The sequence below is a fragment of the Adelges cooleyi genome, unplaced genomic scaffold (genome assembly GCF_023614345.1).
Source record: "Adelges cooleyi isolate 19-005CV unplaced genomic scaffold, UGA_ACOO_1.1 ACOO_flye_CR_arks_rails_tigmint_CR_PRNA_23, whole genome shotgun sequence".
Taxonomy (NCBI): Eukaryota; Metazoa; Arthropoda; class Insecta; order Hemiptera; family Adelgidae; genus Adelges; species Adelges cooleyi.
Genome location: NW_026095893.1, coordinates 2,528,486 through 2,543,713, shown reverse-complemented (window position 1 = coordinate 2,543,713; position 15,228 = coordinate 2,528,486). Strand labels below are relative to the sequence as shown.

The 15,228-nt window shown below is 35.1% G+C and overlaps 1 protein-coding gene across 1 annotated transcript in view; it reads right to left on the bottom strand.

Moving 5' to 3' along the window:
- Nucleotides 1-6,312: 6,312 nt before the first annotated feature.
- The window catches only part of LOC126835157 (ski oncogene), a 37,416-nt gene continuing 28,500 nt past the window's right edge, over nt 6,313-15,228 (bottom strand). The window contains exons 2-6 of the mRNA XM_050567469.1: nt 9,386-9,642; nt 9,107-9,296; nt 8,892-8,973; nt 8,596-8,774; nt 6,313-8,494 (exon numbers count right to left, since the gene is read on the bottom strand). Of these exons, the coding sequence (XP_050423426.1) occupies nt 8,282-8,494; nt 8,596-8,774; nt 8,892-8,973; nt 9,107-9,296; nt 9,386-9,642 (921 nt within the window). The 3' untranslated portion in view covers nt 6,313-8,281. The remainder of the gene's footprint in view (nt 8,495-8,595; nt 8,775-8,891; nt 8,974-9,106; nt 9,297-9,385; nt 9,643-15,228) is intronic.

The following is a 15,228-nucleotide window of genomic DNA, read 5'->3' as shown; positions in this document are numbered from 1 at the left end:
TATACAATTTAATATCCTAAATTTTGATGCACAGTGAATGTATTATGTACATTTTTTATTGACACCTCCGAAATAATACCCACCCGTCGTTAAATAGCCTATTAAATTATAGTAAATTGAATTTATGCCATCTTTCGCATATAAAAGACCGTCTTGACGCTTCTAAAATCGTATTATTATGCTGTTCCATCCTAATAGCATGTGACGTAACTGGCTAGTATTGAAGTAAATAACTCTAAATTTTTATACACAGTATTGCATCAGCGATCAGCAATAATGCTTACAATTTTATGACAGGCGACAGCAAGCACAATGATGAAAATATGAAAAAAAAAATGTTGAATAATCTAAAACCGTCATTATATCCAGGAAAAGGGTATAGAGTTAGACATCAGGCATTATGTATACACGACAAATGTTTACAAAGTATTTTCTATGAAAAAAAGCAATCTAAAAATCGTTTTTAAAAAAACCCGTCAGAGAGGGAGGTCTGGATATATATGACGTGCAGAAGATAATGCATTAAATGTACACCAAAAACAAGTTCCAATGCAATAATATAATAATGTTTTTTTTTTTTTTGCTGTACACAGAGTCGATACCAAATTCTCTAAAAACAACTCACGCGATACCAGAGAGATGTCATTGGTATTTCAAATTGATACAAAATAATTGCAGATTTGATCTGCATTAATCTTGTGTTGGACACGTGATCATACATATTATGTATTCCAAACTACAATATAGTTCCTGAACTTTGATTAACCCCAGATTAATATTATTATACAATATTATTCACTTTCCTCTCCAGTGTCAGCCAACGGTTGGCAATTTCGTCATTTCCATTATTCATCGCCCGAAATATGTTTTAATACTTTATCATAACATTATACAGACTACCATAGCATTGTGTTCTACGGATATAATTTTACTGTTTATAGTCTAAGTACAATAAACATACAATACAATGCTATTTATTATAATGGAAACTATTTTTTTTATTTAAACGATAGAATTAAATTTAAAAAGTCAACCCGTTTTATAGTATGTAAAAATAAATAAGAAATAAAAATAGGGCGATGAGGTGCTTCTTTTTTGCATACAGGGTGATCAGCTTAATATATATTATAAAACACACGTTTTTTCTAAAAAAATAATTGCTGTCTTATAGTTCTAGTCTCTACTTCCACAATAACAATTTAATTTATTCATTTCAATACTGAATTATTCTCGGAGGTTTAAACGTATTGACGGGAGTTGTTCAGCGTAATGCGGTATTCACGGATACAGCCGCACACAAAAAAGTAAAATACAGAAAAAGATTCCTACCCTTCTTGTGGGTAGACAGTACTATAGTAGATAGTAGATACCTTATACCTTTGTGTTATTTTTATATAAACACTTTTCTACCAACTTATTATTATGGTGATTTATATTTTATAGTGAATAATACGATATGTGTATAATATAATACAATACATAATGTATAATAATGTGTGTATAATATAATATTTAAGTACCACATTTTGTATAATTTTTTCATATTCTGGCTTTTCAACTATGTAAAATTTTGAGTTGCTACCTCGCTTCTCTTTAATTTCTCCTTCCAACCCTAAAATAATATGTTAAGAGGACGTTATACCTACAGTACACGCCCAATTTTCTAGCGTTAAGACATATACCTACTCTGAATGCGTTTTACTCGCTCCATGATAATTATAGAGCAAAAATACTTCAAACAAAATCAAAAGATGACAATATTTCGGAGACGAACTCAATTTTTTTTTATATTTAGCTTAATATTTAATCTATAAAAACACATTTTTTAATTTTTTATAAATAACTAACTCTTTTTTAAATAATGATTTTTAAAATCAGATATGATATTGTCTCCGAAATGTTGTTATCTTTCTATTTTATAATAGAACGTTTTTTATCTAAAACCACTACGGACTGAATAAAACACATTCTGGATAGCTATATTTAGATTATTTTTTTTTTAAATCGCTGTCAAGGATACTATGATAATCCAAAAAATAAATGAACTGCCAAAAAAAAGTTTTAATTACTGAACTAATAATTACACGTCACAGCTTAACCTTTAAGTTAAGAATTAGTAAACAATTGCCCATATCGAACTCCTTAACAAAGGGGGGTATGACGTCATCTATTGACGGCCGATCTATAACAATTAACAAGTAACCAGTTTGTATCATTTGTAGTAATTTTTAAAAGTATTTATTATAAAAATGGAACTTTTAAATATACTTCCACAAGTTACTTTTATTTAATAAAATTGATTCTCGATCAATAGACAATCATAAATTATTATACTAACTTTAGAATTAAAACAAACAAACGCGTGGTGAAACGTCTTCAGATTTTAATCTTTATATTTTAAATTTAAATGCATAAAATCTTTATAGGAATATAATACTATTCCAAATAACATGGAAATTTGTATGACACGCTTTAATATTGCATGCAAATGAAATAGAAAATATATTTTGAATAACAGACACACATTTATACATCTAATACATATTATATTGTTTTATTAGTCATGTAACAAAAAAGTAATTTAACAGGTACCAGCGGGATGAATAATATTTATCACAAACTAAGTTAAGGAATTTAAGATTTATATCTAGTAAATATAAATAGAATAGTTTCAAATTTTAAGATAACTTACATAAAATTTAAAAAAAATAACAAACGACTATGAATGTATGCAAAGCAATTATTATAGTAGCACATGTTAGTTCACGATACAAAAACACATGTTATATGATTTCATACACTGATACTCGCACATAGTTTAATTATGTTGGTCTGAGACGCCGATGAACTAACATTGTAACAAAGTAATTGCTTTTCTACACACGAATGCAATAAATGTAGTGTAATGTTCTTGTTATTGATGTTACACAGTACACTGTACAATGTTGTTGTGCAATAATGGTCGGCATATAGGGGTTAGAGCGAAAAAAAACTAGTTGTTAAACTCTTTGGAACCCAGTCAGTTAGGGATAAAACGTACGAGGGTCGAGGGTAAACATTTTTATCTTTGCTTTCGAAATATCACCACTTGACTTATCCCCGGCGCTATTACGATAATAGTGAACACATCATAGAAACATAAAGCAACCTCATTACTTTATGATCTAACGGAATCCTCGTAAGGTTCACATACATATCGAGTGTCCTCGCAAAAGACAGATATAGAACACTGAACAATGTTGCTAAAATACACTTTGTATTAGTAAAAAAAACAATGTTTTTTTTTTTTTTTAATATCATTACGTCGTAAAAAAAAAGGAGATGATAATATATTAACTGTTTTAAATGTAGCTTTATTAAAAAATAATAATTAGTTGTAAATACTTTGTTTTAGAATGTATTCATGTTTGATTTAGTAATTTGTTATACTACGTTACTACCAATAATAATCGTCTCATAATTGAATTATCAGATTTAGAATTGTTCAACGCGTGGCCTCTCGTAAACCGTCTTCCGAAAATAAGTTATCAAACTGATTGGAGTCGGGTGTAGACAACACACTGTGGGGATTTTGGTGGGGTAGACTGGTCGTTGAATAGGCAACGTGAAGAAGCGGCCGTACACCACCCAAGTTCGACGGGAGAGCACAACTGAAATAAGTGTCTTAGCGGTCACTGGTCATTCCGAAGAACGAGTAGGCATCGGTCACCTCTTTAGCATCGTTGTCGATGTCATCTTCTAGGTCGCGCGGGTAGAGTACCACAGACTGTATTGAGCCAAAAATACAAAAATTGACCAAAAAGCATTTTACCTTGGATACAAATTAATAAGACTGTAAAACCATATATTATAGAAATGTTCTTTGATCACAGCACCCGTTATAATACGCATATCAGTTTTTTATCAAAAAAGTTTGTTGATAACTTAAAAACAATTACAAACGAATGCATTAAACTATGAAAGGCTGAACGGGCCTGAACTTTTCAAATATTTGACCCAATAAGTACCTTACAGAAATAATAATAATAAACAAAATGTTGTTGTACTATTATTAGAGTATAGAAAATTGTATATAATATTAATACTTCAAATATAAGAACAATTTTTAAATACTTTCATAATACTAAAACAAAAATTTCAATGATGTAAACAATATTTTTGAAACATTTAAACTTTCATAACCATAACACGGGTTTTTAATATTTTAAAAATATTAACTAACTTTTTGACAATAACAACTGGGTAATTACTTCGTTTTCCCATTTTCTTGAAATTGTATTATTACGATTCATGAACTAATTACGACATAAATGAACGTTTTAATGATTTGTTTAACGACTACCCCTACCTATTTATTTTAAATGTCAAAATTATCATAACATTTGTCAGCAACAGCATGAAATCGTAATACCTATGGGCTATAACTAAAGTGTTACGTGGGCCATCTGTTCGTCAAGAGAAAAAAATATATCGATCGAAAACTCTGTTTATGTCATACTTAGTTAAATTTTAATTGTAAGCCGTTTTGATCCTGCATATGCGAGCGTGAATACATAGTACAGACTAAGTAACATGGAGGGGGGGGGGTCCGTATTTTCATATAATTTGTAAGCACTAGGTATTCACTGTGCATAAACGATCAGTGTTATTCTTATTTTATAGTCAGCTACGGTCCATTTTTTTTTGTGTCGCCAAAACAAAATTGTATTGTATAATATTTTCTAATATGAAAGTTTTAAAAATTCTGTATACCTACCTAATATTCAATTGTTATAAACATTTTAAACAAAGCTAATAGAGTTTTTTTTTTTTTACTTTATTGATGAATTTTCTACTAAAATCAATTTTAAATATACTCCCAAAAACGGTATACAAAATGTACGCAATTTAAGCAGCGGTAAGTGGTAACCGACACTCACTAGAAATCCACAACACGCCGTTGTGTTAAAAATGAGTACTTATCTGTATTGGGTAAATATGACGATGACTCCGTGACGGTAATATAATTGATAGCCCGGCAAACTGTCCAAACAGAATTTATATCAGAAACGCGTTTGACGTTTTATTGGAAGAGTAGTAGGGGGATATAATATAACAAGTAGTGCAGTCTGTGCTGCTCAGCAGTAGAATCGCATTGCAAGCGGAATACGCAATGTTAAACACGTGACCAACGGGTGTTTTAATTAATTAAAAAAAATATATATATATCACACGGTCTTAAAACGATCAAGACGGCCACAGGTCGATCGCCAATATGTCTTGCACGCTCCCCCCTCATACCATTATTACCACGAACAACCCTGTATATTTTACAATAGCGGACACGACCGCCGCGGCGATCAATGTTTTTTTTAACAATATGTCGTATTGTCGGCAGATGTAACTTTCATTCATGACAGTCGAACGGTCGTACACTTGATGTACCATGTGTCGGTTTACTCCTACCACACGACGCCGACACGGACGATGCGCGCCACGGGATATCACAACACGTCGCTCGACAAAATGTCGATTTTTTTTTTTTTTTTTCGCCGGTTATTCAAATGGCCGATTTTGCCATTTGAATAACACAACGTCGGGCACCCGTCGAGAGGGGAAGGCGAAGTGGAGGAGGAGGCGGCACGCCGTTCGTCTTGCATTTATAGAACCGATCCGGCGGCCATAACGCCCCGAGCGCGCACAAACGCGCGATTACAACTCACGATGACATTGATGCAAGGTCACCTTCTTGCTAGGTCGTCATACATTAGTACACACCTATAAACACACACACACACATACACACACACACACACACACATACACACACACACACACACATACACAAACACACACACACACACACACACACGCCGAACGGCTACATCGACGTTTTACACGATTGTTTGTCCGACAAAACACACGAGCCAACGTTTTTTTGTACAACTCTTTTACCTCTCCGTTTCCTCGTTAGCCAATTATAACCGCCTACCGTACGTGTTATGACTTGAGCAAGTCGACAAAAGTCTCATAACGCGTAGTACGGTATTGTGTTGTACGTTTTTATGATAGAAAGTACATCGATCACAGACTATTAGCTCGCGAGAGCCGTTAACACACCGGCACGGAACGCTGAAAATCAAAAATATCAACAAAAAAAAAAAAAACGCTAATTAAATTATTCATTTTATTTCATTTCATTCCCTTTTCAAAAAAAGTTGTATTTTAACAAAACCGGGTTGCTTTCGTTTTTCAATTAATAACATATTATACAAAAAAAAAAAAAATAATAATAATAATAATAATATAATAATATAATAAAGAGAACCTACTTTGAATTATATAAACATAACATTTAGTTATACACATATGTATGTATGTATGTTAAAACATGTATATGTATTGTATAGACATACAAACGTATATATTTATAATTACATATGCTCAGTAATAGGCAGGTATATACAAAACATGACTCGGTTTACTTAAAAAGTGCTTAATAAAGCTTGGCACAATTAAAAACTACCTAATAGAAGTTACTTAAAAAAAACTTAACATTTTAATAAAAAGAAAAATAATAAAACGAAATAACTAAATGTTTCGCTTTACACCTGAGTAAAACAACTCTTAGAAACTACAGAAAAAATATCTATACATCAACGATAAAATATACAAGAACATTTAAACTGCAAATTATTCTTAATTTTATTAATTAATATTATGAGAAAACTTCATGAACACAATGGTTGTTTACACTACATATTTTGTTAAATAACTATTTATCTAGTAGTCTAATGTGAACTTTATTTAAATTGCACAGGAGTCAGGATAAAAAAAATATATAGAGTAAAAAATATAGAAATCTTTTTTACGAGTTAGTTGTTTAAGGAAGACTCGATGTTTTTTTAATTAAATAAATACATTTTTGAATTACTTTACTATTCATGGAAATTAATAGAAAACAAATTAAATGTGTGTATATGTAGGTATAGTTATGAGTTATAATCGGTCATATATCAGGTACTTATTACAATTGTGTGGTAACTAACTAATTATACATCTTTAGTTTACACTTAGAACGTTTTTAAACCTTTATATTACACATGATACAATATAATCTATGAAACACATATGTGTGATTTATTTTCATACGTACAAACATAATATGTACTATCATCATTAAAATACGACATGGATTCTACTAATGTTCACATAAATATCTAAGCGACTATAATAATTTGATTGAAACAATATTATAAACAAATTCAAGCATACTAAAAGTTGTAGGGCGTCTGATTAACTACATAACTATAAAATATGTAATTTAAAGTAAAGGTTAGAGTATTGCAGAGTTAAGGCACTTTCTATTTTGTACTGAGTTCATCTAGCCCAAGAGAAAGGGATATTGTTCGTTTTTTAAATAAATTTATAAATATTTCTTTATTTACATAATAATACTTATACTGTAATCTTAAAATGTATATAATTATACATTATCATAATCGTATTAGGAAATGTTTTAAAACGTTGATTAATCTTACCGTTCGCGCCCTGTCTTTGGTGTATTAATATAATTGTTGTACGCAAATTAAATACAAAATAATTTAATGTAATGGGCATAATAAGAATGACTATTTTGCGAAAAGATGTAATTTTGAAGTCTACAACTATAATTGTTTTTTTAATTAAAAATATTATCGGAGCTATAATACAATTTTTAAATGGCAGAATTAACATTTTTAGAACACTCAGTTAAAAATAAAATGGTTTCATGTAGAAGTCACAACATTCTCAAAATAAACTTTCTTTATCAATCTATATCAAATAATCTTTTCTCACAATAACAACAAGTAATAAAGAACAACAACTGAATATTCACATCGAGTCCAGACTCTAGAATGTTTTATCAAATATTCTCGCTTTGTTTTAATATACTTAAATAGAAATTGGCACAGCAACTTTAAATATAAATAATTTAATTGTATAACAAAAAATCCAAATAAATAAATAAAAATGGTCCTAAACTAAAAATTCATAACAAAAAAATAAAAATAGAAAGAAATTCATCAAAAATTAAGAAAATCAGATTAACAATTTAAATTAAGATTATATACACGAGACAAAGGATTTAACAAAATATGTTACATACAATAATAATATATAATCGTACTGAACAATAAATATTATAAAAAGCTTGTATAATTTATACATATTTTTTCTTAAAGGAGATCAAGTGTCGGTGGTAGCATTATTTAAATAAATAATAATAATAAACTGGGTGTGTTAACGCTAAATATTTGTATCAGTCGACAGATTCAGATTTGATCAAAACTGAATTGGACTGTGGCATACAAGGAGGAGGCGTTTTTATCTGACAGGGTGGAGAAGTTATCACGGACACAGGACTAAACCTTTTATTCGATAATGGTAAACCTTTTGAGCTGGGTTCCTCTTCCTCCCATTTGATCACTGCGTCATCAGCACTGACCGGGTCTTCTTTGTTCATAAGCCTTTTCTGAAACGGTAATATTTTATTGAGTATAAAATAAACATTGGCACGTGCTTTATTATAGATCAATCCACTAAACATAACTATACTATCCAGTTTACACATACCATTTTTAACTGATCCTTGAGGAATTCATTCTCTCTGACAAGCTGTTGGTTTTTTGACTCTACCGACTCAAGCCTCATAGCGAGACCCTCGACCAAATCTATTACTTGTTGCCTCGTCGTCTCCTTGGCATCACTTAGAGCATCTAACACTGCAGCTACTTGTTCCATAACACTTGCGGCTGTAATAAAGTCAATATTGTTATTAGAAATATGTCAAATAATATGTAATTTATTAGTTTACATTTTTTTTTCTCCATATAAACAATTGTTAAATCAAAAGTGTCGCAACTACTTACCAACGCTGTTGTACTTCTTCTGCGACTCTTGCGTTTGAACGACCTCTTTTGTTTGTTGTTCTTCTTTGTCTTCAAATTTGACCTTTAAAAAAAAAAAAAAAAGACGTTGAGAAGAAGAAAAAACCGACACCGTATAGACAGACAACACAACATACGGATCGACGCGTATGTTGTGTTGCCTATCGCGCAAGGCGTAATCCAACAACAATGCTAACCGTAAGTTTTACAATATCTTCGTTGTTGTTATTGTTGTTAATGTTGACTGTGGTCGAAGTGCCGTTAAGCTTGGTCGGAGGTGCTAGAGCGACGTTTGGTTGGAAGCTCCTGCTGAACTGTTCGGATTGCGTGTGAGATATGACTTTTTGCGGATCCACGAGTCGCGGCGGCCTCTCTCGTTTGATCAGGCTAAAAACAAGACGAGATAAATTTAATATCGGCACCGACCATAAAAAAAAAAAACGAGAGCGGTGTCTTTTACACTTCTCGAAACGTACTTGTCATTCCTGTAAAGATGAGAATGCGGATTGTTAAGATAAACGGCTGGCGGTGGTACCCAAGGATTGTAGAAATAATGGAACGGATCCACCATGTAGTTGGGCAACGTGGGTGCTGTCATGCTCAGGGCCGAATAATAAGCGGCCGCCACGGCCTGAGTAGGTGCTTCCTCCAACTTGGTCCTCTTCATTGACGGCGGCGGTGTTTCCGTTCTGGACGACCGCACAGTACATGACTCCGGTACCAATTCCATCAGCTGTGAAAACAAAACAAAACGCGTTAATTATACAAATTAAACGAGCAGAAGGACTAGTCTTTCTCTCTTTTGATAAGCCATAAATACTAATATATAATGCCAAAGTCGGTGCACTTTCATGCATGACAACTCGTGTCAATCGTTTAACACAACTGGCAAGCTATTGGTGTGTGTTAGGTTCGATAGGAAACTTTTATTTTCAAGAGTAATAGTGACGAAAGTAGAAAGGGGAAATAGCAGAGGAACGTGTAAAAAAGAATTGTAAGGTATTTGAGAATGAAAAAAAGTGGTTTGTGCGGAGATGGTAGGTCTTAGGAAGGAAACCCCACCCAAGTAGTCACATGAGAACTATCGACGAAACGGACGGCACAAGTGATATAATTTACCAAAAAATGTCCAATACCCTATTTTGTCTACAGCTAATTTCATGATAGAATGTAAGTTATGAAAGACAGTGTTGACGTGATGCGTGCAAATCAGTCCCTAGGTTTTTGTGAGAAAAAAATAAAAGGAAATTGAAACCTTTCATTCGGTAATAAATTGTCTAGCATAAGCGACGATCTGATAAAAATCAATATTTTCCTCCGGCTGTCCTCGTCATTACAGACGAGCCTAATTCTTCATTGTACACCTAAAGCGTTTGAAGACTTGAAAATACCGACGTACAAGTAGGTATAATAATTTCGACCATTTACGAAACCGTAAAACACTAACCGGTGCTAGGCCACCGAACCCAATGGTATTTTTAAACAGATACTTATTTCGTTCTTCATGAATCGAATTATAACTATAACCGAATATAATATGAATGCCCATAGTAGTTGCAACATAGCGTACAAATTATATTACTAGTGTACCAATCGACACGCGGACCGAAAAACTTTTGCATAGGTACTTTTCACTTTGACCCGTTAAATTATTAATTCTCCTACGGACACGCGATAGCTATTCCGCATATATTATTAAAAAATATTGTTTACCGCCAATAACTGTTCGTTCCTCGGTAATATCGATCGTTTAGAATAAATTAAATAGGTAGTCGATATACTAGCGTAAGGTCTGTTCGTATTATTTTACACAAACGACCCAGTGAACGTTTCTGACAATAATTATCGTTGATTTTAATGCCGCGTTTTAAGGTTAAATTAAACAACAGATTTCGATTTTAATACATTTCGGTAGAAATGTCACGAGACACAGAAACACTCATAAGTCATACTTTATTTTTATGACGGTTAAAAAGTAAATATTAATTTTATTTAACTGATAACCATCACCGAGCAACGCAATATTAAGTATATTAGAGCAAACTCCCAGTAAGAGCACTGTGACGGGCGAACGCACGAGGTGCTTGGCTGTAAAAATCAATTTGTTGTTGGCGCGCGGCTCCGCAGAAAATGTTACCGATTATAATATACGCTTAATAAACGCGGAGAAGGTAACGACAGTCTTACACTCCGGTAGTAGAGCTTAAAAGCGGCTTCGTCTAGTTTGTGACGACTAACAGTAACCGATTTTTTTTTCTCATTTCCGTTGGCAATTACGTTACAGAAAGGGTTGAGAGGGCAGAGGTTAAAAATCCCACTAAACCGCAACCGTTGACCCAGCATCGCGCCGCCGCTGGCGCCGTGTTCGTAAGGTTCACTTGTATGCAATCATCGTATGTACACAAGACTACTGTAGACTATCTGCCACCGTCGCGTCGTTGCCACAACAAACGGAGTCACGGCGGAAAGTTTACCGGCCGAACCAATGACCTAGGCAGGACGAAGACGAGCTGCTGTTTGTATCCATTGTCGTTTCCGCGGCTTTTACTTGTTTTTTTTTTTTTAATTTGTAACTGTCAGTCCTAGGCGGTAAAATTATCCGCCGACCCCGCCGTATAGTCGAACAGACGAAACAATAAGGGCGAGATCCGATTTGGGCAGTGTCGTGAGAACGTGCGCGGCGTAGACATAGAAATCACTAACGTCGCACACCCACAGTGAACAGACACCCTGTATGCATAATCGAACCCCGGGGTGGTATTGATCCGTCTGGCGGTGACGTCACGTCCAGACATCCCTCGTAGACGGTGGCGTTCGCGCGAGGAGGGGATGGGAAAGGATACGTGGCGGGCGGACCACGGGCGCGGAGAAGGGACCGAGACAAAGGATCGGGCTACGGGATGCTGTGGCTGCCTGGTCCGACCCGAGCGCATCGTCTGGCGGCGCCCCGTCGACGGCGTAACAAGAAAAAGGCACGCGAAAAAAATACAAATACAAGAGCGAGGAGTCCACCTCGCACAATGTCCGGCGCCGCAAAGCCACGACGGGTGTCTTTTTTTAAATACGCTCATACGTTACTGCATCGCTAGATACATGTATAAGTGTGTATAATATATTCCAATAACCTTCTTGGCGGCGGACCCACCCGTGAAAACGGCACTGGGCCCCGGGGCGACCGTGGAGGTATAATATTATACGTTAAGGTGGGAGGGGGAAACACGATCCGAACGAACGCGTGGAATGCATACGCTCGTAGTCTAATGTACAACAACAATGAAATAACACGGTCGACGGCGACCCGGCAAATATTGCGAGCAGATCTGTAGGGATTCCAAGGGAGTAAAAACTCCCGTTAACACAGAACATCTCAGACGGCGGTCGTCGGTCGACGATTACGGCGGAATCGGCATTTGATTTTAATCGGAGATGACCTATCGATATTCTAACCGTTCATAAGTATGCGCGTTGACGAATACGCATACTTGCGGTTGTAAAATGATGACATTTAAAGGGCCGAGGGTGAAATATACCGAGATGAAAATCAATTTGCAGAGAACTACGGTAGCGACGACAATGTACGGCGCGACGGTAAACACACAACGAAATGACGTTAAATATTCATAAGACGTTGTTTGTTTACAAGCGGAAAGCCCGAGGGTCGGAACGATAAAAACCCAGTTGCCGTTTATCACGGGATTCCAAAATAACAATTAGACGGAGACGACGTTTATATTTTACTACAAGCCGATGAGCAGTTTTCGAAAATTAATCATCACCGTGATTTGGTCGGCACTAACAACAAAATATTCAATAGCGATTACGAAGCGCGGTCGTGGGTTTCCTGGCCGGAAAGTAAGGTGGAAAAATAATCATTATTATAGTAATAATAGGGCGGAAAACGTAAACCATACAAGTATCAACATTTTAATTCTAAAGGATGAGATAACTCTTGAGTGGTTTGGACCGGTCAGATTATTTTAGTTTTTCTCTTTTACTCTTTCCGCTCAAAATACTAAATTCTGACCGGCTAAACGAAGGCCGTCGACTAACAATAAGCGCGTATTATATATTTAATATAATACTATATTATTTCCCTTTCGTCCGGTCGCGCGGATTGCCGGCAAACAGGTAAACCGGTTTGTACAACGCGCACGCACGTCAAGTCCCATTTGCCCGTTTCGGGTCTCCTAGGCGATTATGTTGCACAGCATCTCCATCTGTTCGACAGCTGTTGTTCGGCGTGCACGACACCCGAGATTTAAATGGTTCTTCTCCTAATAAATATAATGATGATAACAATAATAATAATAATAATAATAATATTCTCAGCACCCAAACACGAGGACCGCCTCGTCCAAATCATTGTCGGTTCGCGTTAACCTTTAACGACTATCGTCCTTCGGTTTCGATCGTCGGATAGTGGTTTTTCTCTAAACATAAACGATCCGTGTAACGCAACGTTGTTTTCGGGTGAATATTATATTATGTTCGCCTGAATAAAAAAAAAAAAAAGCTAAGGTAGAAGGGAATTAATAATTATGTAATTTTTTTTTAACTCTCGAATTTTCAAACATCAAAGCGAACATCGTTGTCGTGTTTGCGTGGGTTAATTTTCTGCATAATGTTAAAATAAAAAAATGCCGACCCGGCAACCGTGTAATAATAATAACGAAACTAAATATATGCGTGATAATACTTGACAATACTCAACGCATACCTACTGCGGTTATCGCGCCCGCACTGAATGTCGTTTTGTGGAACGCTGAGCGCAATAATTATTATTACGAAACTCGTGTTTTAGAATTCGTTTATTGTGCCGAAATGACTAAACATCGGCGACCGGAATTTAAATAGAGTAGAGGTAATAAAATAGTAATTAACATTTTGGATAAATGGGGGGAGACAAGAAAAAGCTACACGCTAACACAAAATCACCGGCTACAGTATACACAACACGTGGCGCCGGCCAGATATTTTAATATTATATACTTTATAAATTATTATTAGTGTTTTTAGTTAGTTTTAGCGGCCGTATAATAATAATAATAATAATAATAATAATAATAACCATCGACGGTGTGCAGTGATGGCGCCACCTCAACGCCAGGTTTTTAACCTTTCTCGCTGAAACGCCAACGGGGATAAATAAACTAATATATCACATTGTTATTGTATCGTTACCGACAACGTTAATTCTTATGATTTATGCACGTATACGGTTTACTAGTATCATTGAAAGGGTTGTATTATTGCAGGGTATACATAAAAGAATTGTTTGACAGTTTGACTTTGATATGAAAAGTGTTAGTGCTTCAACGGACTAGAACTATATAGACAGGCAAAAAGGCGAGCTGTATGTGTGTGTGTGTGTGTGAATGTGTATGCACAAGGCGATTGGATTGGCGTAGGTCATTACGTTCATTTTCAATCAAAGTCAATGTTCAGCTCTTCGCGTCGTATGTATAATATTAATAATAATATTTTGACTATGTGCAAAGCGTATTATTACCATAGATTATAAATAATACATATATTATGTATGTGGACTCGGTGATTGATATCCGCCGGTTGGCGGCAAAATCATAATATTGTTGTAATAGTAATATTAAAACTAGATCCGTTCCGAATCCGGAGCACTTGACAAGACGGACGGGGCCAGAACTTTAAGAACGATAAGTAAACGAGGTGAGAATAACGTACATACGTAATGTACGAGTTTCAAGGCAGATATATATATATAAAACAAATATACATTAATCGTTTCTTCATCTAGACAATGGGGAAAAAAAAGCAATGAAACGAAGAGGTTTATATAGAAAGGGTACGCGCGCACACGGGATGTATACATACTTTATTTTTGGACGATGCTGCCAATTCAAGGCAGATATATATAAAAGAAATATACAATAAATCGTTTCTTCATCTAGACAATGGGAAAAAAAAAGCAATGAAACGAAGAGGTTTATATAGAAAGGGTACGCGCACACGGGATGTGTACATACTTTATTTTTGGACGATGCTGCCAATTAAGGTACTACGTTGCTGATTCCGTTATCGGCATGAGACACCGAGGCCGGATATAATAACCAGGGGCTCGTGTTTGTTTGGTTGGAAGATGGGTGTTGTGCGTACGGATGGGTGGTCGGTCGTATGTAACTCGGCAGGAGAAAATAGTCATTATTATATGGAAGGACGACCCGGTGGAGCATGCCCCCGATAATTAAGCTTTAAACGCGTGCGTCGCCACCGTGCAAGTGCCGTGAGCCATCTCCGAGTGTATATGTGTGTGTGTGTGCAAAGGACTTTTTTCGGGCGCGAG